This window comes from Ahaetulla prasina, chromosome 2 (genome assembly GCF_028640845.1).
Source record: "Ahaetulla prasina isolate Xishuangbanna chromosome 2, ASM2864084v1, whole genome shotgun sequence".
NCBI lineage: Eukaryota > Metazoa > Chordata > Lepidosauria > Squamata > Colubridae > Ahaetulla > Ahaetulla prasina.
The window spans coordinates 181,232,760-181,257,198 of NC_080540.1; the positions used below are offsets into that span (position 1 = coordinate 181,232,760).

At 42.2% G+C, this 24,439-nt stretch overlaps 1 protein-coding gene across 1 annotated transcript in view; it reads right to left on the minus strand.

The window, feature by feature from the left end:
• Nucleotides 1–22,234, minus strand: part of LOC131192129 (A.superbus venom factor 1) — an 81,865-nt gene extending 59,631 nt beyond the window's left edge. Inside the window, exons 1-9 of the mRNA XM_058170976.1 lie at nucleotides 22,112–22,234; nucleotides 16,569–16,767; nucleotides 14,466–14,628; nucleotides 11,510–11,580; nucleotides 11,190–11,275; nucleotides 9,812–9,894; nucleotides 6,886–6,976; nucleotides 5,915–6,017; nucleotides 398–518 (exon numbers count right to left, since the gene is read on the minus strand). Of these exons, the coding sequence (XP_058026959.1) occupies nucleotides 398–518; nucleotides 5,915–6,017; nucleotides 6,886–6,976; nucleotides 9,812–9,894; nucleotides 11,190–11,275; nucleotides 11,510–11,580; nucleotides 14,466–14,628; nucleotides 16,569–16,767; nucleotides 22,112–22,182 (988 nt within the window). The 5' untranslated portion in view covers nucleotides 22,183–22,234. The remainder of the gene's footprint in view (nucleotides 1–397; nucleotides 519–5,914; nucleotides 6,018–6,885; nucleotides 6,977–9,811; nucleotides 9,895–11,189; nucleotides 11,276–11,509; nucleotides 11,581–14,465; nucleotides 14,629–16,568; nucleotides 16,768–22,111) is intronic.
• Between the last annotated feature and the right edge of the window lie 2,205 nt (nucleotides 22,235–24,439).

Sequence of the window (24,439 nt, forward strand, 5' to 3'; positions counted from 1 at the left end):
ATATTCCAAATTTAAGCCTAACATTCCAAATGATTAAAAACAGTTTTAATGGAAAAACTAATACAGTTAATACAGGGAAACATTTTAGATAGAACATCCCTTTTAATCTAATTTGGAAAATTTTGATTCATTTTACTGAACATTTAGAGTCAATTAAGAGACATTTATCCACAATAATATTGTGGATTTTTGGGATAAAAGTGAATAATCATTGTGAAAGGGGAGGATTTAAAAGCCAATTCACAAATCAAAGATGTATTCTGGTGACGATTTGTTTTCTTTCATTTAGTTATTTTCAGTCCCTGGTATTTAAAATTGTAGTCTGTTAATTTTTAAAGTGTGATATGTTTGTATTCAAAGAAACAATTTACCCTTCTCTTCTCCCACCCCTGCTCACCTGATTCTGTTATCACTGTTACAGATGCATATAGAGTATGCCCAACAAGATCATTGAGATTTTTAAATCGAGAACGTAGTTTATGTCTTTCTAGTGTTGCTTCCCCATCTCCATCAATAATCTGAAAATAAATGAAAAATAAGTAAAAATAAGGAAGGAAATCAAGTGGTCTGCCATAATGTAGAATCCAAATGTCAGGCCTGGAAGCCATCTTTTACATTGGGCCTTCAGGCTTGCCACATTTACTGCTGTGGGAAACTGGGAGGGGGGATTGTATGGATCAGGGGTAATATATAGTCATAATAGCATTCGTTTCTCAGAGAGTCAAGGACATCTTGCCCTGCACCTGGAGGGGTGTGACTGGGAGGGGTGTGACTATCTCCAGTTGGGATGGTGCTTTGATTGGACCATGTGATGGACATGTGGGCACAGGGCAGGGACTTGGATTTTCCTTTGGGTGAGGAAAACCTGGAAGCTTTCAGATTCGGGTTTTCCCAAATGTGCCAATATGACATCTCAACCCACGTTCACCTTTCTGAGCCAGAAAGCTGCAGCACCACTGAGTGGGACGTATGCCTCCTTTCACTTGGTGCAAAGTGGGTCATACCACAACCTCACATGTCGGACCTCATCTACCGAGGTGACAGTCCTCACCGAAATCAGAATGGCACAGCAGCAAAGCCGTTTGAGCCAGCCCAGTCCGGTGCTACAGGGACCACAACTGGGGCTGTTGGAATCTAATACTCCACCCCAGCAACCGGTCTTCAGACTGCCTCCAGACAACCAAATTCCCCCTGGATGGGCATTCTATCCTGGCCAGGGATGGGTGCAATACCAGTGGATGCCTGCCCTGGTCCTGCGGGCCCGCATCGGTCCAGCAACCAGTGCAATTCCAGCTACTGGTCAGACCCCACCACTGGTACCAGTTCAGCCACCACTGCAATTCCAGCCACTGGTCGTAGCCCTGCCACTGATACCAGCCCAGCAGCCAGCACCTGTTCAGCAGCCCACGCCAGCTCCACAACAGGCCCTGCCAGCCACTCTCCCTCTGTGGTATAGAGTGACATTTGATGGGACCCTAGAAAGGCTAGCCTACTTCCTCAATCGAGTCTGGGCCTACATCGACCATTTTGGAATTCAATACCCAACCGATCAAGATCTGATTTCAGCGATTGCAGATGGCATGAATGAGGGAGAGGTGGTGGAGTGGATAGCTGAGCTACGTGACAATGAAGCCCCTCAGCTAGAGGATGCTGATGAATTCATCCAGCTGCTCCGAGGCCAGTTCAAAGACATGGCCCATCGAGTAGAAGCCGAGGCCCAAATAAAGGCATTGAAGCAAGCGGACCTGACTCCCAAGGAACTAGTATGGGAGCTCTGAAGACTGGCCAGGAAACTAAGGGACTGGCCAGAACACCTCCTTGTTCATCACTTCAAGGAGGCCCTTGACCCAGACCTCCAACAAGCTTGCAACATCAGGGGCGTACCGGAACGTATACAAGCATGGTAGAGCATAGCAATGGCCATGGATCTGGAAATCCACCCCCATAGAAAGTCAATTGCAGAGAACCCAACAAGGAAGCCCCTGGGTCACCAGCTAAACCACCCGAGCTGCCACAACCTACACTGTCCTGGACTATCAAATGCTACAGGTGTGGTCAGCATGGGCACGGAGCATCCAGATGCTTGGCTCCAGCCCTGGTCCCACAAACCTGAACTCCAGTCACACCCTGGGTGAGGAGGACCCTGTGGAAGCTGCTGGATAAAAGGAAAATCACCAAGCAGGCTGTCGAAGTTCCGCTCCTTCCCAAAGTCAAAGGAACACCAGCCAGACAAAGGATCCAGGAAAAGTGAAAGTGGTGCTAGACTGACAGCCCCCATGCATCCACAAACAACTTCAAAGCTTCCTGGGGTTTGCAAACTTTTACAGGCAATTTATCCCAGCATTCGCAGAAGTTGCCCTGCCCCTAACAGAACTCTTAAAAACAGGGCCTCCTCCTGCTACTCAATGGCCAAACCAACCGCTCGCCTGTCAATGGACTGCCAAAGAGCCTTTGAGAAATTAAAATGGCTCTTTGCCAAGGAGCCAATCCTCCAACACCCGGACCCAGAATGACAGTTCACCATCCAAGTGGACACCAGCGATGTGGACATGGTGGCTGTGCTCCTACAGAAAGACTCACAAGGACAGCTCCAACCCTGTGCCTACGTGTCCAAGAAGCTCACCAACACCGAAAGGAGGTGGGCCATTTGGGGGAAAGAAGCCTATGCCATCCGCTGGGCCCTCCTCTCCTGGAGACATTTTATGGAAGAATGTAAAGTGCTTTTTGAGTTCTGGACTGACCACAAAAACCTTAATGCTCTAAAAACCACCAGGAAACTATCTTCCAAATGAATCTGCTGGGCACAATACTTCAGACAATTTAAATTCGAGCTGAAGTACATCCCATTGGGGAAAAATCTGCTAGCTGATGCCCTATCGAGAAAACCCCAATTCGATAGCCCCAAGGAAGTAGTCGTCCACACCATCATTCCTCCCTCACAATCAGCTGCACAAGTCACCACTAGCGGCAAGCCAGATGATAACCCAATACTGGACAGGACAAGCTGATAACAGCACTGAAAACAGCACATAGATAATAGAGATACCTTGACCATGAGAGATGGCCTGGCCTGGAAGGGATCAAAACTATATATCCCCGCCAGCCTGAGATTGGAATTGCTACAGTGTAGCCATGACTCCCGACTGGCCGGCCATTTCAGATTCTTGAAAACCCTGCATCTAGCCAGGAGGCAATTTTGGTGGCCAAAAATGAAAGCTGATGTGGAGGACTATGTAAAAAGCTGTGCCACCTGTGCTGCCATGAAGATGAGACCAGGGAAACCTCCTGGGCTCCTCCAACAAGTAGCTAGCTTCAGCTGACCTTGGGAGGAAATTGCAAGGGACTTTATAGTCGAGCTCCTGGAGTGTGGGGGAAATACAGTCATATGGACGGTAATTGACTTATTTTCAAAACAAGCCCTCTTCACAGCCTGTTTGGGATTGCCATCAGCGAAAAAGCTGGTGAAGATGTTCATCAAACAGATTTACTGACTGCACGGAAAACCCCATCAGGTCATCTCAGACCGAGGAGTCCAATTCACAGCTAAGTTTTGGAGAGAGTTCCTGAGATCTGTCGGATACACACAAGGGCTTAGCTCGGCTTTCCATCCGAGTACGAACGGAGCTGTGGAATGAGCGAACGCAAGAGAACTGGGCGGATCTGCTGCCATTTGCAGAAGTGGCTTACAACAACGCCGTGCACAATAGCACCAGATTAACCCCCTTTCAGGTCACGAGCAGCATGGATTTTGTACCCATGTCCAAACTCGTCCTCCATGACTCCGACTGAGTGGATGGAGTCGCCGAGGAAGGGCTGGGAGAACACTAAAAAAGTGCTAGCAGAAGCCACTGAGGCATATAAAAAGCAAGCAGACAAACGCTGATCTCTTCAACCCCCCTTTCGTGTGGGAGATCGGGTTTATCTATCAAGAAAATACATAAGACTGAAACTTCCTAGTAAAAAACTGGGGCCTAAACTTTTAGGTCCATTCCCAATAGTGAAAGTAATTAACCCAGTGACAGTTCAGCTTAACCTCCCCCACTTTCTAGGGAAAATGCATCCTGTTTTTTCACTGTAATATGCTGAAGCCAACCATCAGGTCTAGATTGAGACCGCAGACTTGACCACCTCCCAAACCTATAGTAGTGCAAGGAGAAACCCATTACAAATTAAAACAATTTTACACTCTAGACCAGGGGTCAACAACCTGCGGCTCCAGAGCCACAAAGGGCTCTTTGGGCCCTTTGCTGTGGCTTCCTGTCACATCAGTGGTTTGCCCCGCCCCTCTTATTTCTTTTTTGGACACCAGCCCAAAGTGGCAGCAAGCGCTTAAATGTAGCATGAAGGCCTTACGCTTAAATGTAGCATGAAGGCAGGTACAGGGCAGCTTCGCTCCTGCACTTTCCTCCCCCCGCCCCTCCTCTCGAAATCCCCGGGCTGGCTGTGGCTGAGCTGGGAGCATGTGCACGTAAGTGAGCCGCTGCCTGCCTTGCGAGCGCCTTTCCTGAGCTTTGGTGCTCGTTTGAGGAGGGTCTCTCCGTGCGTGCACACACTCCTGGCTCAGCCACAGCCGTCCCGGGTGTCCTGAGAGGAAGACTGGGAAGAGGGTCACCGGAGAGTGCAGGAGTGAAGCTGCCCTGTACCTGTCTTCACGCCACATTTGCACATAAGGCAGCCTTTACTTCCTGTATCTCTGTGCATGCCCAAGCTCTCAGCCAGCCAGGGAGTTACAAGAGGAGGAGTGGAGGAGGAGGACGGTCACCTGAAGGAATGGGGGAGACACACACACACATACACAGAGAGAGAGAGAGAGAGACATACAGAGTGATACATAGAGAGGGGGAGAGAGAGGGGGAGAGGGAGAGATACAGAGGGAGAGAGACACAGAGTGGGGAGAGAGGGGGAGAGAGACAGAGAGAACAGTTTTGTGGCTGGGTAGGCATGGCTAGGTGGTCATGTGACTGGGTGGGAGTGAGTGACATTGAGTTGGCCATGCCCACCCAGGTTTTTTGGCTCCCAGTGTGTTTTTTTTCTTTAGGAAACAGATCCAAGCGGCTCTTTGAGTGTTTAAGATTGCCAACCCCTACTCTAGACTATATAGAGGTCGACTGTAATATTTAGTTCATTGGAAAGGGTACCCTTTGTCTGAAGCTACTTGGGTTAAAAGTTGGGATGTAAAAACAGACAGGCTAGTAAAACAATTCCATGATAAATACCCTGATAAGCCAAAGGGTCCCCCTGGGGGTGGGGAGAGGTGGTTAGGTTTTTTAATTAACCCCCTGTGTTACTCTTATTACAGGACACAATCTTCTGATGGGGGAGGGCTGTCAGACCTGGAAGTCATCTTTTACATTGGGCCTTCAGGCTTGCCACATTTACTGCTATGGGAAATTGGGAGGGGGATTGTATGGAGCAGGTTTGATATATAGTCAAAATAACATTCCTTTCTCAGAGACTCAAGGACACCTTGCCCTGCACCTAGAGGGGTGTGACTGGGAGGCATGGTGCTTTGATTGGACCATGTGATGGACATGTGGGTGCTGGGCAGGGACTTGGACTTTCCTTTGGGTGGGGAAAACCTGAAAGTTTTCAGATTCGGCTTTTCCCAGATATGCCAATATGACATCTCTAATAAAATTGAACTTTAAGGAACTTTAAGCCTTGGAGTCTTCTTTCGTTGTGGGTGTTACTTGGAACCCTGACACCAGATAACATTCAAAAGAGACTCAGGCACACACTCCCTTATTCACTGAATTATTAGAAGGAGAGGGAATTATAGCACAACCAGGTTTGCAAAATTCTGTTATTATTGCCAACCTCAATAATGGTAGCTTAGCCTTCTAGTGGAATTGTTCTACCTAGTAAATCTGACACACAACCCACTAGCACACTCTGATATGCAAACACATTTTACCGGAATTCTCGTGAGTGACTCTGGAATACTCTTTTTATCACCATTTATTTTCACTCCAAAGAGGACAAACGCCACACCTTCCACTTTCTTTCCATACAAGTACCTGTAATGACATAATGAAAGTAAAGGCCCAATTATACATCTTTGGTTTTCCTACTGATCTTCTTTGACATAGGTGGGGTACATCAGTGAGGCCGTTGATCTATTTCTCACAGCTCCTTATTTTCTCAGCTCTACTCACTCAGGCATCTTTCTCCAAGCCTTTGTCATTTCTGATGCTCAAGGCGGGCAGGGGAAAACAGAATTTGGGGGAGGGGGAGGGATGATAAATTCAGTTCCTTCATCCTTCTGCCCATTTTATTTTCTGATTTCTAAATATATCCTTCACCTTTCTCTTCATTCCAACACTCAAGGTGATTTGCAAAAATGAAAAGTATGGAGTAGAAAACATACAATTAAAGCCTTAATACAATTGAAATCAATCATTAAAATAACTAACAGTCTGCTGAAAGGAACATATTTGTAATTTCCTAAATAATGGGAAAATGGGATTAAGCCATTTATTATTATTATAATTTCCCTGAAAAATGAATTTGATTACTCTCCTTCTGATCATTTCTATGACTGGGCTACCACCCTACTCTTGACACTAAAAAGATGCAGTGTTAAAGCTATAAGTGATAAGTGAGTTTGGTATCATAAGCAGTCAGACTAATAAAGATAAATGAAGTCTAAAGATAAATATTGTATTTGTGAAATAAATGTCAAGTAAATATGTTTAGATCAGGACTAGTATTACTACAAATATTGTATTTGTGAAATAAATGTCAAGTAAATATGTTTAGATCAGGACTAGTCACCAAATCATATTTTTCTGAATATTATGACACAAAGAAAAACCCCTTTCATGTAGATGTTACCCAGTGCCAAAATAAATTTCTTTAGCTACTCATAGTTGTAAATAAGCATACCTTGCAGTGATAGACACGTGGAAATTTGTATTGCCATCAATATAAAGAAACTTCTCTGATGGTTGCAGACGAACTTCAAAGCTTGGCAACACTACATAAAAAGAACAGGTGAAAGGGTAGAAGTCTAGCACTGACAGGAAGATGTATTTACTCAATTTTATTTAACATATTTCATTTATTTATTTATTTATATCATGCCTTTATTATTTTTATAAATAACTCAAGGCAGTGAACGTATCCGACATATCTTTCTCCTTCTAATTTTCCCACAACAACAACCCTGTGAAGTGGACTGAGCTGAGAAAGAATGACTGGCCAAGGTCACCCATCTGGCTTTCATGTCTAAGACAGTAGTAGAACTCACAGTCTCCCAATTTCTAGCCTTGTACCTTAACCATTATTATTATTATTTATTTATTATTTATTCGATTTTTATACCGCCCTTCTCCCAAAGGACTCAGGGCGGTGTACAGCCAGAATAAAAACCCAAAAACAATACAATATACAATTAAAATATAATTAAAAAACTTATTATACAATTTGGCCGAAAAACATTAAAACATCTAAAATTCTAAAAACCCATTAAAATTCATATAAAATTTAGAAATATAAAATATAAATTTAAAATACAACAAAATTTAAGCCAGCCCCGCGAGAATAAATAAATACGTTTTCAATTCACGGCGAAAGGTCCGAAGGTCAGATATTTGGCGTAAACCAGGGGGAAGTTCGTTCCAGAGGGTAGGAGCCCCCACAGAGAAGGATCTTCCCCTGGGGGCCGCCAGCCGACACTGTTGGCGGACGGCACCCTGAGAAGTCCCTCTCTGTGTGAGCGTACAGGTCGGTGGGAGGCATGAGGTAACAGTAGGCGGTCCCGTAAGTACCCAGGCCCTAAGCCATGGAGCGCTTTGAAGGTAGTAACCAAAACCTTAAAGTGCACCCGAGAGACCACAGGCAGCCAGTGCAGTCTGCGCAGGAGTGGTGTTATATGGGAGCTACGTGGAGCTCCCTCTATCACCCGCGCAGCTGCGTTCTGGACTAACTGAAGCCTCCGAGTGCACTTCAAGGGGAGCCCCATGTAGAGAGCATTGCAATAATCCAAGCGAGAGGTGACAAGAGCATGAGTGACTGTGCACAAGGTATCCCGATCAAGGAAGGGGCGCAACTGGCGAACCAGGCGAACCTGGTAAAAGGCCCTCCTGGAGACGGCCGTCAAATGATCTTCAAACGACAGCCGTTCATCCAGGAGAACACCCAAGTTGTGCACCCTTTTCTTTGGGGCCAATAATTCGCCTCCAACAGTCAGCCGCGGCTGCAGCTGACTGAATCGGGGTGCCGGCATCCACAGCCACTCAGTCTTGGAGGGATTGAGCTTGAGCCTGTTCCTCCCCATCCAAACCCGTACGGCTTCCAAGCACCGCACTTCGACAGCTTCGTTGGGGTGGCCCGGGGTGGAAAAGTACAGCTGAGTGTCATCAGCGTACAGCTGGTATCTCACCCCGAAGCCATTGATGATCTTGTGATGATTAGACCACATTGGCTCTTTTCAGGAGAGATCATAGTAGCCATTTCCACTTTTATAAATGACAGGAAAAGGTTTTTAGAGATAAAATTGAAGGGGATAAAACCCAGGATCAGAAAATAGGTTTGTTGAACAATAATAATAATAACAACAGAGTTGGAAGGGACCTTGGAAGCCTTCTAGTCCAACCCCCTGCCCGGGCAGGAAACCCTACACCATCTCAGACAGATCGTTATCCAACATTTTCTTAAAAATTTCCAGTGTTGGAGCATTCACAACTTCTGCAGGCAAGTTGTTCCACTGATTAATTGTTCTAACTGTCAGGAAATTTCTCCTTAGTTCTAAGTCGCTTCTCTCCTTGATTAGTTTCCACCCATTGCTTCTTGTTCTACCCTCAGGTGCTTTGGAGAATAGTTTGACTCCCTCTTCTTTGTGGCAACCCCTGAAATATTGGAACACTGCTATCATGTCTCCCTAGTCCTTCTTTTAGTTAAACTAGGCATACCGAGTTCCTTCCAACCGTTCTTCATATGTTTTAGCCTCCAGTCCCCTAATCATCTTTGTTGCTCTTCTCTGCACTCTTTCTAGAGTCTCAGCATCTTTTTTACATTGTGGTGACCAAAACTGAATGCAATATTCCAAGTGTGGCCTTACCAAGGCATTATAAAGTGGCACTAACACTTCACATGATCTTGATTCTATCCCTCTGTTTATGCAGCCCAGAACTGTGTTGGCTTTTTTAGCAGCACACTGCGGGCTCATATCTAAATCGTTGTCCACTAGGACTCCAAGATCCCTCTCACAGGTACTACTATTGAGCAAGGTACCACATATACGGTACCTGTGCATTTTGTTTTTGTTTTTTTTGCCTAAATGTAGAACCTTACTTTTTTCACTGTTGAATTTCATTTTGCTAGATAGCGCCCAATGTTCAAGTCTGTCAAGATCCTTCTGTAACTTGAGCCTATCTTCTGGAGTGTTGGCTATTCCTGCCAGCTTGGTGTCATCTGCAAATTTGATGAGTTCCCCATCTATCCCCTTGTCCAAGTCATTGATGAAGATGTAGAAGAGTACTGGGCCTAAAACAGAGCCTTGGGGTACCTCCCTCCATGTGGATGTAGTTCCATTGAGGAGTACACGTTGAGTGCGGTTGGTCAGCCAGTTACGAATCCATCTGGTGGTGCTGCTGTCTAACCCACATTTTTCTACTTTATCTAGTAGTAGGTTATGGTCTACTTTATCAAATGCTTTACTAAAGTCCAAGTAAATTATATCGACAGTATTCCTCTGGTCTACCAATTTTGTCACTTTGTCAAAGAATGCAATAAGATTAGTCTGGCACGATCTGTTTTTGACAAACCCATGTTGGCTTTTGGTTATTACAGAAATGATCCTTTTTCTTACCATATTCTCTGACATCAAAATATGCAGTATAGCTCTCCTCTGTTGAATGTTCATATTTGGCCACAGCCTTCCATGTCCCAAAACTATAGACAGAAAAAGAGATTTTTCATTGCTTTGGCTTTACAATCGATTTATGACAATAGAGAATAAAGAATAACAGAGTTAGAAGGGAGTTTGAAAGTCTTCTAATCTAACTCTCTGTTCAAGCTGAAGACCCTATACCAGTGATGGCTAACCTTTTTGCCATCGCATGCCAGGAAGGGAGGGGGTGGGAGGGGGTCGCGTGCGTGCGTGCCTAAACCCATAATTCTATGAGCCCTGCCCCCAGGCATGCATGCGCAACACACACACGCACCCCGCTCCTGGCAAGTGATGGCCCAGTAGGCCCGTTTTTTTCTCTCACCTGGTTCCAGAGCCTCTATGAGTCTGGAGAGGCAAAAACTGCTTTAGACGCTCTGAAACCAGGTGAGAGAGGCTCTGGAGGACAGCAAAAAATGTCACTTCCTGTCCAATTGGAAGTTGGTAAATGGGCTGTTTCTGGCCTCCGGAGAGCCTACGGGGGGGTGGGAAAGGCAATTTTCGCCCTCCCCAGACTCATAGAGAGGCTCTAGAGCCAGGTGAGAGAGAAAAACGGGCCTTCCCCACCACCAGGCCCTCTGGAGGCAGGAAACAGCCTGTTTTCCTACTTCTGGTGGGCCTAGAACGCCTGAAAATCAGCTGGCCAGCCCGCACATGCACCCCGGAGCTGAGCTCGCATGCCCACTGATATGGCTACCTGTGCCCACAGGTACGCCATCACAGCCCTATACAATTCCAGACAAATGGCTATCTAATCTCTTCTTGAAAACCTTCAGTGTTGGAGCACCCACAACTTATAAAGGCAAGGCAATATGATATGAACAAGAAATCCAAGGCCCCTTCTTGATATTAATAGGATTATGGAGAATAAGTGTAAAAGAGGAAGAAAATGCCCAATTCAGAAATCTTCAGATTCAAATATGTAGAAACTGAAATGTGACTCTTACGTCTGCAACAAATTTCTTCTTACTCATTGAACTTAAATGGTGGTGATGAAATTGTATCTATTATTTGTCCACTCAATTTCACAGAGTTGCCATATAAATAACATTATAGCCCCCCATGTGCTGCTCCAGGCTCTCCAGAAAACAAGAAGAAATAGAAATGTGATGGACAAATGCAAAATATCAAACCTAGATTTTTCTTACTTTAATAATCGATCTGAAAAGCAAGCTAAAAGGGAACACACAATACAGCTTTATTCTATAACCAGTCTTTACTAGCTGATTTTTTTCCCCCATCAGAGTTTCAGCTTGGTTTCAAAACAGGTTGCCTTATGACAATATCCATGTTAAATTACCTGACAAGTTCTGGTAAATTGTAAGGCCGGATCAAGGTTGAAGATGGATTGACTGGATTAGAACTGACAACAATGCCTTGTGGAGTCTGAGCATGAGAAATAAAATACAAGTGTGTTGAAAAAATACATGTAGCATATTATTTCCTATGCATTCTGTATCATCAAACTCCAGCTGGAATACTAGATATTCTATGTGATGACGTAATATAGAGAGCAAATGCAACCCAGCAGGTGGGGCACTAGGTTGTAAGAAAAATCAACAACCATTCCTTGTTCAGGGGACTATACTAATCACATAGGATTACAGATATGATTCTCACCTTAAACTCTACAATCACAGTTTTGTCCATCCTGTGCATGTTGTGATCCATAGAAAAGATACGATAGCGCACTAAGAAAAAACAGAGTAACTGTAATTTGTGATAGTATTCAGAAGATATGTGCTTGCATCATGTTGGTCTGTGACCATAATAAAAAAATTGATTGCTTGATGTGCTTGCATCCTAAAAAAAGTATTGTCATAAATTGTCTGATATTTTGTAGCTGTTAACATTATTCATGCCAGTGGTGGGTTCTAATTTTTTTTACTACCGGTTCTGTGGGCGTGGTTTATTTTGTGGGCGTGGTCATGTGATACTGGGCATGGCTTGGCCGTCATGTGACTGGGTGGGCGTGGCCAATAACAATAAATAATAAAAATAATAAAGTATACAAAACAATAAGAGGTACCAAAAACCAACTTTCACACTTTACACACACACAACACAACACAACACAACACAACACAACTGACTCACACACAATGTAAAAGCAGCTGCACTTCACCCAAAAGGGCCCCTGCAACAAGCAGAAACCTCACAAAACCACAAAAAGCTCAAAAACCAACTTTCAAACTTTACACACACACAACACAACACAACTGACACACACACACAAAATGCCACATACAGCTTTGTGAGATTCTGTGTGTCTGTATAGTTAGAGTGAAATACTACAGACCAAACACACCAAATCTCAAAAAGCTGCACAAATATTTTATTTTATTATTTTATTTTATTTATATTTTTTAGATCAGGGGTCTCCAACCTTAGTAACTTTAAGGTTTGTGGACTTCAACTTCCAGAGTTCCTCAGCCAGCAAAGCAGTTGCTGACTGAGCAGATAGATTCCAAGCAGGCATTTTCAGTTGCTAGCTGATTCAGTTGCTAGCCTGAAAGAAGCTGTAATAAGGTAAATGGGGGGAGGGGATTGGGGGGGGCAGAGGAAAAAAAGTTTTTAAAAGGCTCCTCTGAGGATACCAGCTGAAGTTGCTTAATCGTAGCCCAAAAACTCTTAACTCTGGCTGGGATAGCCAGAGGAGCCTTTTAAAACCTTTTGTTTTAACAACTTCAGCGGAAGAGGCTGTTTAAAAAAAAAAACTTTTAAAGGGTTCTGATAATCCCTGCTCAGCCACGCGATCATCAGAGGGTTTTTTTTCTTTTAAAAGCCTTTTTTTGGATGAAGAAAAGAGGCTTTTAAAAGTAAAAACAAAACAAAACAAAACCTCTGATGATCGTAGAACCGGTTCGGGGGCATGGCGAGCCAGCCATTTCTACCAGTTCTCCAAACGCCAGAAGATTTTTACTATCGGCTCTACAGAACCGGAGCGAAACAGGGGCAACCCACCACTGATTCATGCAGCAAATAAAGACTCCTGGAACATTTTTATTACCAAGAGTATAATTTACTGAGCCAACATGGATACAGAAGTAGCAAAGCCAATACTAACGTTTTCATGCACGAACAGCATAGTTAAATGTTCCCCTTTATTCCATCCAATCAGTTCAATTCAGTTTGTTTGGCTAATGGACTCTCCGCCTAGCAGACTTTCTCAGCAGATGACCTTGGTTCTCAGGCTCCAAGTCAGTGCTCTTTGCCTTCCTTTCCCCCCACATTATGCCTCCCCTGCATTCCAATCTGTTCCCTCCCCTCATTCTTCTTGTCTGGTTGTAAGCGGGATTTGCAAAGTGAGCCAAGTCTCAACCATGACAGCAGTTGTCTGCCAGACTCACTGTAGTGTAAATCCTAAAAAGCAGATATGTGACAGTTTCTAGAAAAACAGCTCATTAGTCTTGTGGGAAGCTAATCTCCTCCTAGAAGAATGAAATGTTTTGAGAAATATTTAAAAAGGCACGGGACAGTTTCTAGAAAAACAGCTCATTAGTCTATTTGGCCAAAACAGCAGCATCCTCAGGCACTTTAAAGGCTAATGGGTTTATTATGGCATAAATGTTTCCAGATTACTTCAACCTGGATCTCCTGGATCTTAGACAAAAACACCACCTATTTTTTCAAAGAAAAGCTAAAGAAAAAGCCTTTCTGGAAAGGAAAGGCTTTCAAGATTACACATTTTCTTCTCTTAAAGAAACACAGTAAGAATATTTTTTAAAAGATCACTCACATAACCTTCAAGGCTTTCCCCCTTTTATAGTTTGCAATTAGTCAGGGTGACATCTTCTTGGACTTCTCCATTCCCTTCCCTAGTTTGTGATTACATTCCTCTGGACCAGTGGTAGTCAACCTGGTCCCTACTGCCCACTAGTGGGTGTTCCGGCTTTCATGGTGGGCGGTAGGGGTTTTGTCCAATACGGAAGCACTTTTTTTTTTTAATTTAATTGACTTTTTAAAAAAATTTCATAGCATTATTTAAAACTTTTTCATTAGGTTTTCATAAAATTCCCCGTGACAATTTAAATTTCTGAAAATATACTATTTGTATCGCCTGCGCATTAGTTCATGTTACGGAAGTGAAACTAAATGGCGCTATAGTGCGACAGCAAACAAAAGAGCCTCGTCCCAGAATAGTTCGTGCATCTCCCCCCACACCACCCAGCTGTAATAGACAAGCAGAGCTGGTAGCTGGTGCCCCCAGCCCCCAAACCCAATCCACGATGCGCGAGAGGCATGCGCAGACAATGATACATGGCGCGTTACTGTGGAACCAGTGGGCTGTTAGAAAATTTTACTACTAACAGCGATACAAAAGTGGGTGGTAGGTATAAAAAGGTTGACTACCCCTGGTCTGGACCATCTATCAATGTGTTTCTTAAATCTTTTCTGAACTTTCTAAGCTTGATTTCTCAATATCACCAGTGCCAACACTCACAAGACATACAGTCTTCCATTCCCCCACTCTCTGGAAATATCTAGAATAAATGACAAATCCCAGGAATGGTTTTCTTTATAGTATTATTCATTACATAACCACAGTGGGACCCCAGGAGAATGAAGAGTTTACCTGGAGAGCCTGGTGTATAGATGCCTTTATCTGTCTGGATGAACACAAAGCCACTCTGGTAAGAAAGGAGAACCACTTTTTCCAAACTCACTTGAGGACCAGTTACTTGCACAACCACATACTGATTTTGCCTGGAGTCCTTATTCAATTCTCTTGCAGGAATCTGGATGATAGAGCAGAGGCTTCAAACATAATCATCACTAAGGGCCACCTGAGGCCTCATTCCTTAGCCCTAGGCAACAACACTAAAACATTGGTCCAAAACATTCTACTGAGTCAAAAATGAAAACCAAGAGGATCACAGAATGCCACACATAGATGTATTAAATCTTAAAAATATATTTCTTGCTTCTCTTAAGACGGTTTCTGATCTTTCCCCGCAGAAGGCTATGGAGAGGCCCTATGGCGGTGATGGCGAACCTATGGCATGCATGTCACAGGTGGCATGCAGCGCCCTCTCTGTGGGCATGCAAGCTGTTGTGCCAGTTCAGCTCTGCTGCGCATGTGCGCATGCTTCCCACTGGCCAGCTGGTTATCGGGTCTCTGCCGCACATGCAGGGGGAGGGGCGCATGTGGGGGGCCATGCATGCATGTGCGCGGATGGGGTGCGTGCAGGGGGGCAAGTGCACATGCACAGAGGCAGGGCACACGTGTGGGAGGGTGCATTGTATTGTGGGGGTTGAGGCACACATGCGCGCATACGTGCTTTAGGCAGTCAGTCTGGAAAAGGTTAGCCATCACTGCCCTATAATGTCCAGCTAAAGCAGCACAGTCAATGAAATTAATGAAGAACATATCCCCAAGATCTCACCTTGCCATTCTGCTGTTACAAGTCACATTTGGTATCCTTTGCCCACTACCATGTATCCACAACCTTTTTCTCTTTGGCCTTTTTCCCTCCTAATTTATGAACCAAGAAAACTCAGCCCCTAATTCCAAGCTTAAGACAAGTGGGAGGGAGAGTGAGGGAACCCTCACCCCAAATAAACTTTTCTGGTCGACCGTCGCAACCTGGAGAAACATGAATCCCAGCACATAATGAATCCTACCATCTGGGCTGCGCTCTGTAGCTCTACAATCATATGAGAGATATTCTCTCTTCCCCTTTATCGTTTTTTCATTGGGCAATTATTGGATTATCCAAATACACAGACATACACACAGACTAACACACACCACTTTTACCAATATGAACACATCTATCCATAACTCCAACCTAGAAAGTCTGAAAGTCAGGAGGATAATTTCGCTTGATGAAATTATGGTCCAATTTGCAGAACTTTTCTCAGTTGATCTGTCCCTCCAGATGCCAGCAGCTGTTTGACATTCTTTGGGCTCAAGTACTAGCAGAGTCAGACTTAGTGAAACCTTGCATGGGATTTGGTCAGGGAATAACATTTCAACACTGAAGCCCTCTGGAATATCCAGGATTATTGGAAACAGATCGGTCGTAGAGATATACCATTCAGCATTCTTCTTTTTTTCTCCCTTGTTCATGTTCAGAGTGCACGTAGTTCTATCAGCACACAGACTAACCCAATTTCTCCTCCCTGGGTAAGGGAAAACAAAAGTTGTCCAGAAGCCTTTGGAGATTTCCTGAAATGTTTATATTTTGAATCTGAAAATTCAGCTCTTTGGCCCACTAACATCCTACTTTTACTAACCACCAAATTTAGACTGATTCAGAATCTCTAGCAATCTGTTCTAAAAGCTAGTTTAGCAGTTTTGTTTTATTAATCACTTTAATTTTGCTATACTTCATATCTGTCATGTTTTCTTTTGGTTTCTTCCTATGGTTTTGATGCTGATTTTGATGTAAATATTTATAATATTTAATTTGTGTGCTGTGAAATGCTGGGCAGAATCTTTCAGCAATTGTGGCAATAAGAACCGTAAAATAAATACATATGTATCCAATAACTTTGTTTTTCTTTCCTCCCTTGAGTTATACTCTTAATTTCTCACAATACCTGACAGTCTAGTCATGTTCTTTCTACTAAAGTGCATGGCACTTCCTCTCAAGCAGGATGAACAGGATTTTAGCTTTTTTTTTTTTTTACAGGGATACAATAGACTCTACTGCAACCATCACCATACACCCACATTTATAGTTGGAGTGACAAGCATGCCTCCCGCTGGATTCCTAATCATATCTACTCTTCTTTGGAACAAGGTTTTCTGCTTCCGTGGAAAATCATGAACCAAGATGTCAAGCTGTTTCGGAGTATTGTCTCCATGGGCCTCCACCAAAATTTGCTCTTCTGTGTCTGTTCGCAAAACACCAGGGGTGATGAGGGTGTAGCTGCAGAAGAAGAAAAGAACACCTCCTGAGTTAGTCTGCTTAGGAAAAGTGAGACATCTCCATAATCTCTTCTTTTAGAAAAGTGAAGAAATAAATGTTTAGAATAAGTACTCTTTTGTGACTTAGAAAGCTTCCAAACACAGTTGAAAAATTAGTAAATCTATATCTTTATATCACTTAAAAAAGATTTGGGGTGCTGTTTTTGGGTTATAAAATGGGAGTGACCATTACAGTAAACTGGGTGGTATTGTAATGTGATCACATTATAATGAACAATGCAGGGTCCCCTTGCAGTTTAAAGAAGGACCATCTTTTCTATGAAAGAACAGATTTTGATCTCAGATTTGAAGAAGAAAAATAGAATTGTGCCTTCATCCAAGGTTAGGCATAACCCAGCCTACATACAGTCCTCCAGTAACCCATCTGCAGACTCCTGCACTTGAAACTATGTGACTGAAATTTGGCTGCAAAATGGCTAGATTTTGACAAAGTGAGATCAAGGTTGTTTTTTTCCCCAGGAATTAAGGGTTCTCATCTTTAATCCCCAAGCCTTGCCTAAAATGAGGTGGAAATGTTGACCAACTCCTCTGTGTAACAGCACTGCAGACCACACAGTCTCCTGAGACTCATCACCATTCAGAAGTTGCCCCCACACACCCTAATCCACACACCAGAATTCATTCAACACAGTATTGTTGCAGTGTTGCAGAACAGATGCAGAATCACCCCCGGAAAGTAAACTCAGGGCTAATAAATTACGTCTTTCGCAGACAGATATTTAAATATGAATCTATCTCAGTCTCCAGACAGACAGACAACTCTAGTACTGCTAATTAAAAGGCATGAGGAAATATGTATTTGTAAGATCTGTGTAGCTTTATAATCTAGGGTTACATGATAGCAGCAGGAAGTTTTCAGCCACTGTCATTCAACTGATTGTAGAACAGCTGTTGGAGAAAACTGGTAGAGGGCAAAATGCAGCTTGGGTGCTACCACTGAATTTGCCTTCCCTGTCTTCTCTGTTTTCAGTCCCTCTTTCCTTTAATAAGTTCTGAAGGCACCTTTCCCAGTATGGTGCTTTTTCAGTCTATGGGATCTCAGATTTCGCTCCAGGAGCTGGGACTGGGGAAAACTTTCCAATTTTTTTTTTTGTAATAAGTTTTTATTTTATTTTATTTTAATGTACAAAAATTCCAATTTCAGCTGATCAGTGTGTTTGGGCACAAATCATTTCAGGAAATAATAATCAAAGTGTTTACAACAGTATTCATTGCATCAATATCAATTATATTAATATTAATAACAGTAATAATCATACTATTTATTTAACCAAATTAACCTATCTTCCTTATATCGCCGATCCTTTCACGTATTTCCCTGTTTCTAGCTCCTGTCAGCTAGCCATTGATAAAATAAGTCCCAAGTCAAAAAATATTCAGTTTCTCTCCCCCCCCCCTTAATTGTAAGTATCAGCTTATCCATTTCTGTACATTCTAATATTTTTCTAATCACATTTTCATCTGTTGGGATCTCTTCACTTTTCCATTGTTGTGCAAATGCTATTGTCACTGCAATCAATACATGTAAAGTCAGATATACATTCCCTTACCATTTGTCAAATTACCATTTGTCTGGTAAAATGCCCAACAAAAATGACTCTGATTTCAAGTCTGTATGTTGTTTTATCATTTTTTCCAGCCAAGTATGTATTTTTATCCAATATTTTTTTGCTTTTTGGCATATCCACCACATATGATAGTAGGAACCAGGTATCTGGTGACATTTCCAGCATTTTGCAGATTGTGCCCATATGTCATGAAGTGACATTAAAAACTCATGCATGACTCCTATTATTAAAATTCTCCAGTGCTTGGGATTGTTAACTCAAACAGTATTAGAAATTGTATTTATTTATGTATTTCTTTATCAATCCTTTCAAATCTATACAAATTATTGCCATCTAATGAGGGCCCCCATTCCAAAAGCCCTAAAAGAGGACTCTTTTCACTTTCCTCCTGAATAGTAGGCATCTGAGTTGAATTGAATTGAATACTTTATTTGGCCAAGTTTGATTAGACACTCAAGGAATTTAATTCTGGTAGAGAAGCACTCAGTCTACTATTGCAAGACAACAGAGAAAATAATAAAATGATGAGGATCAACCTGCTCTAAAGTAAAGCTGCTACTGAGAAGGCCATGTTAAGAGGGACTTTTTGGTGAAAAGTGGGTTTCCTGCAGTGGTGGGATTCAAGTAATTTAACCACTGGTTCTCTGCCCTAATGATTTCTTCCAACAACCAGTTTGTCAAACTGCTCAGAAAGTTAACAACCAGTTCTCCCGAAGTGGTGCAAACTGGTTGAATCCCACCACTGGCTTCCTGGTTAGACAATGATGGTGAACTTTTTGGGATTAGTGTGTCAAAAATTTGGGAAATGCCTAATTTGACTCTTCTTGCATTTCTCTCTCACACACACACTTGCATGCCTCCAATGAAAGAGGCTCAATTTTTTATATATATATTTTTTTAAAAAATACAGTGCAGGTATGTGATTCCCCAGGATCTGTCTTGTGCTGCTTTCCTTCAGAAGGCCTTCTCTTTCTGTTGAGAAGCCCCTGTGGCCTACTTGAGGCTGTTCCGTGTTACCTGAGGCCTTCATTCTTGAAATGGCTTTGGAGAAAGCTCTTCCATGACCTCTTCAGCCCCGGAAAACCCTGTGAAAGCTTATCCCTTTCTCATGTGATTTTTTGAGGTTTCGGATGCTGCATGAGAACATGGTCTTCTTGCATGGAGAGACAGAGACTTCCCCACACAAGAACTCTGAAAACCACTTCCAAGAATAGTTAGAATAGAATAGAATAACGGAGTTTGAAAAGACCTTGGAGGTCTTCTAGTCCAACCCCCTGCTTAGGCAGGAAACCCTACACCACTTCAGACAAATGGTTATTCAACCTCTTCTTAAAAACTTCCAGTGTTGGAGTATTCACAACTTCTGGAGCCAAGTTGTTCCACTGATCAATTGTTCTAGTTGTTGGGTGTTGGTGGGGATTAGTTGTTGGGTATTGGTGAAGGCTGGCGTGTCACTCAAGAATGTTGTGCCGTGTCCTTTGACATGTGTGTCATAGGTTCACCATTATTGAATAGCTAAAACCATTTTTATATAAAGGTTTATATAAAATACACTGTGTATTTTATATACACTGTGTATTTCCTGTGTATTTATAATTCAACCATCTCACCTAAAAGGGATATGTTGAAGATAGCCAAGTCAAGTGATGAATTCTTGACAACCCGTCACCATCTCCTTTATGACTGAGGGCATCATCCATCCCTCAACTATGAATGTGCCACCTCCTGTATCCAGCTACCCTTTCCTCTCTAGCTGTAAGTATCAGCCAGAAGGGCCTAGATCTATTTTACAGATGACTAAGCTCATTCTGCAGACGACCATGTCTACGGAAGTGCCACAGGCCTAGACAAATCCCAGATGATCTAACAGGATGTTACCTCTCATGTATCATGAGAAGACCTTGGCCATCCAGCATCCAACTTAGAGGAGATATGAGCAAGTGCCTGGCCAGCAGGATCTCTGCTGTATAGTACAGGCCCACTATACTAAAAAAAGTACAACACACTTCAAATAACACCACTGGCCAGCTCTCCACAGAGTGCAGAGGAATACAGTATGAATACCTAAGAATGATCACCGCACACACCTTGGATTAATGTTGTTTCCTTGGATTAACAAAAATGTACTTCCCCTTAGCCAAGAACTGAAGCTCAGATAAGGTTTCATGGTGACACTTGTCAATAATTAAGTTAATTGTGCTAATCCACATACTGTATGCCTTTAAAAACCCTGCTTTATTCTGCTGCAATGATCAACATACCCATTATTGTACAGCTGTTGCTTGTGTTATTGTAATGGGCTGACAGTTGTGTGTGAATATATATATTACATTATATTCTTCACATCAATTCAAAGAGCAGTGATTGAGCATGAACAATTAGGATTTACAATTCTTTTATGAACTTTTAAGAGCTGCTCCTTTAAAACAATGTCGTGGCAGTCTGACCGTGGATTTTGTACATCTAGTGTAGTTTCACCCATTATTATTGTTAAACAAACAAACCCCAAAAAAATCCTTCTTGAGTTTCTCCTTACTGAAACCCTAATAAGGAACAAGCTATTGAGGATCATACTCTGGAGGGAAAGGTAGGACCACCTATCTAAAATTAACTTTGTATATAATATACAAATAGATGAGACTATTGCTTAACACAATGTAAGCCGCCCTGAGTCTTCGGAGAAGGGCGGGATATAAATTTAAATAATAAATAATAAATAAATAAAATCACAAGCCTCGCTTTTTACAATACCACTTGAACACACACCCCAAACACAAATGCTGCCATTCCCAAAGTGAAAAGGAAGTGGATCCTAAGGTAAAAGGCTAAAAGCTCCTATTCATAGCTATAAAGTTTAAGTTTCTGTTTCTTTAAAAGCAATAAATCAATTTGGCTTCCCCGTCAAGTCCCTAACCAAAACCCACATCTAGCATAGTGTTGAGATTAGTTCCTCTCTCTTGGATGTCCCTGCTTTGGGTTACATCTACAGAAAGTTTCTTTGCAGTCCCAAATGGGACCAGAACTGACCGCTTACCTTTCTTTCCTGCAACAAGAGTTATTATATGCATACTGACAAATCACCTTCTCTGCCTCCTCCTCCTCCTCCTCCTGTCTTTTGCTTTTTCAGTAGCTGATTCTCCATACTGAGACCAGAGAAATATAGTCAGCCTCATGGCTGCTATCACTCATATGTCATTTAGTTACACATACTGTATGCCTGCTGCAAAGTCATATCTGGTTTTCCAGTGTAGATACGCATAGAAAATTAAATATTTTCTCAAAACAAGCAGGTAGGCCAGGCTCTATGTCACTGAAATCTTAGCCATGATGGCAAAAAGTTACTTGAAGACATCAGAAACAAAGAATGTAAAATGACTGTTTTCTACATATTCAACCTTATTGTTTTTTGGATGTTGTTGACTCTGCTTAGCAATGGTAATATAGATGGGCCCCAGCTATAACTGAGAACAAGAGGTCTTTATATTTGTCCAGAGAATCTTCACTCCAAGGACAATTCCTCAGTTTAGAACTTCAGGGCCTGTCAGTTCCCCTTATTGATTATTATAATACTTCTACTCCTGTCATGGGATATATTGGACTTTCTGAAAAAGCTTCTGGTTTGGAGACATCTGCAAGTAAATTCATTACCCTGCAAAGGACTACAAGGCTTCCTGAGCACTGCTTTATTCCCCCTGCTGAAATATCTGTGATACTTACAGACCCCCATGGGAAGACCCTGGAAAACCAATCAATAGAACAGCCACCAGATAGAGAGCCATCCCCTCCATGGTAATCCAGAGGGGCAAGAGAAGTGCTAACAGCTCCAGTATTTATCCAGAGGGCCTGCTCTGAAGCCAAGCCCCTTTGCAATTGATGAATGTTTAATCAGTACATGGGAGGAGGGGGTGAGGAGGAGCTTGAGCAAGCAGGGAATTTCAGAGGAAATTAATGAGGCCCTTAAAAACCACACTGGATTATTTGTCTTCTCTCTCTTAGTTCAACATGATTGCTAAATAGCATTTTTGTGCAATTTGTTCTAGATATTCTGCTATTACGCCGGCAAATATCCCTTTATCTTAAGATCAGGAACTCACTTTCCCTCTCTCCCTCACACAGATTTGCAAGGGTTTTAAAGTAGCCCAAATCTGCCCCTAATCACAATAAGGCTATTAAGCAGAGGTGGATTTCAGCAGGTTCTGATCAGTTCTGGAGAACCGGTAGTGGAAATTTTGAATAGTTCAGAGAACCGGTAGTAAAAATTCTGACTGGCCCCGCCCCCATCTATTCTCTGCCTCCCAAATCCCAGCTGATTGGGAGGAAATGGGGATTTTGCAGTAACCTTCCCCTGGAGCGGGGTGGGAATGAAGATTTTACAGTATCCTTCCCCTGTCACACCCACCAAGCCATGCCCACCAAGCAATGCCACGCCCAACAAGCCATACCCATAGAACCGGTAGTAAAAAAATTTGAAACCCACCACTGCTATTAAGGCATTATTGTTTCCTCAGGTTTTCTGAGCAGGAAATGCCACTTATTTGGAGCACCTACTTTGAGGACTGGTGATATGGGACAGTTACAGTATGTTGTAGTTACTTTGATGTCTACAACCAGATATGGTAGCTCTGTGTATTCCTATTTTTGTTTTTCCAAGAACTTTCCTTGAAGCTACTGTGGGGTCCCATTTCAAATTTCTTTCCTCCCTATTCATGCACATATGTACAATATTTACAGCATTTAAACTTAAGTAAGAACAATTAAAACCAGTATAACTTTATAAGAATGCATTTGTGAATTCATGGGAACATATGTATAACTATAAACAAAATCAGAATGATTAGGATGAAAATATTTTTTTCAGAAAAACAAGCTTACTATTTTTGAAGATTGGTCAGAGACAGGAAAGTCCTGTCCAAGACTGAAATTAATCTTAACTAAGCACATTCCAGGGATTAAAAAGTTTACATCTGATATTTCATAATGCCAAAGTTAAAATTGCATTGGTCTCTTGAAGATACTTTTTCTTTTACAGTTATATATGAACAAATATAAAAGGTTATTTCACTGTTTGGTTTACAAAATTAATATTTTACTTGTAAGCAATTCAGACATGGGCTATTTTATAATCTACATTTGAGGAATAATAGGATCCTAGGTAGATATATTTTTAACTTCTCCCAAGTATGTCATGTAGAAATTGATCTATCCACTAGGTCTCTCCTGAGCCATACATCTCAAAGCTTGAAAACAAAATGTTTAAGATTGAACAAGACTTTTCATGAAAATCTATATGGAAAACTCCAAATGGCTTTTGTTTCCAGCAGCATCTCTTTGGAGATCCCAAAGATGCTTGTCCAAAAGGCAACTGGACTTTCTTCATTTTTTTCCCTGAAAATATTTCACTTCTCATCCAAGAAGCTTCAAGGGGGAAAAAAAGCCCAGTTGCCTTTTCAAAAAGCACCTTTGGAACAACCATGACTGGATGATTAGAGAATCTCCAGACATTCGTCTCTTTGGGGATGTGACTAAAGGAACCAAATTTGATCCACAACAATTCCATGCCTCTCAACTGCCCTCTATAGATACAGTTATTGTTAGTAAGTGCCCCCTTGGAATTTTACAGAAGGAAAGGAAGTATATTTGAAGTGGAAAAGTAACAGGTGGGTTAAACATCTTTGCAAGTTGCAAAGTTGCTTCTCTCCCAATTAATTCTTCCTAAATTTGTTGGTATTAAATAACGAGAACTTTCGGGTTCTGATATGCACATTCACATGTACTTCATCCATTGAAGCAGGAGTTTGCATTTTGTACATCAGGGATTATGGCTTAGTCTTTTATCAGAATCTAATCAATTCTGATTTGTTTAACAAAATGTGAAGTATAGATGTGAAGCAAAGCCTGCATCGATATGTAGAAATAACTGCTCCTCTAATTAAAACTTTTGAGAACACAGTTGAATCTTACAAGGTCAGTACATTATTAGCATGAACATTATTATTGCAAATTGTTGTATGTTGCCCAGAGTAGCTTGTTTATGAGATGGAAGAC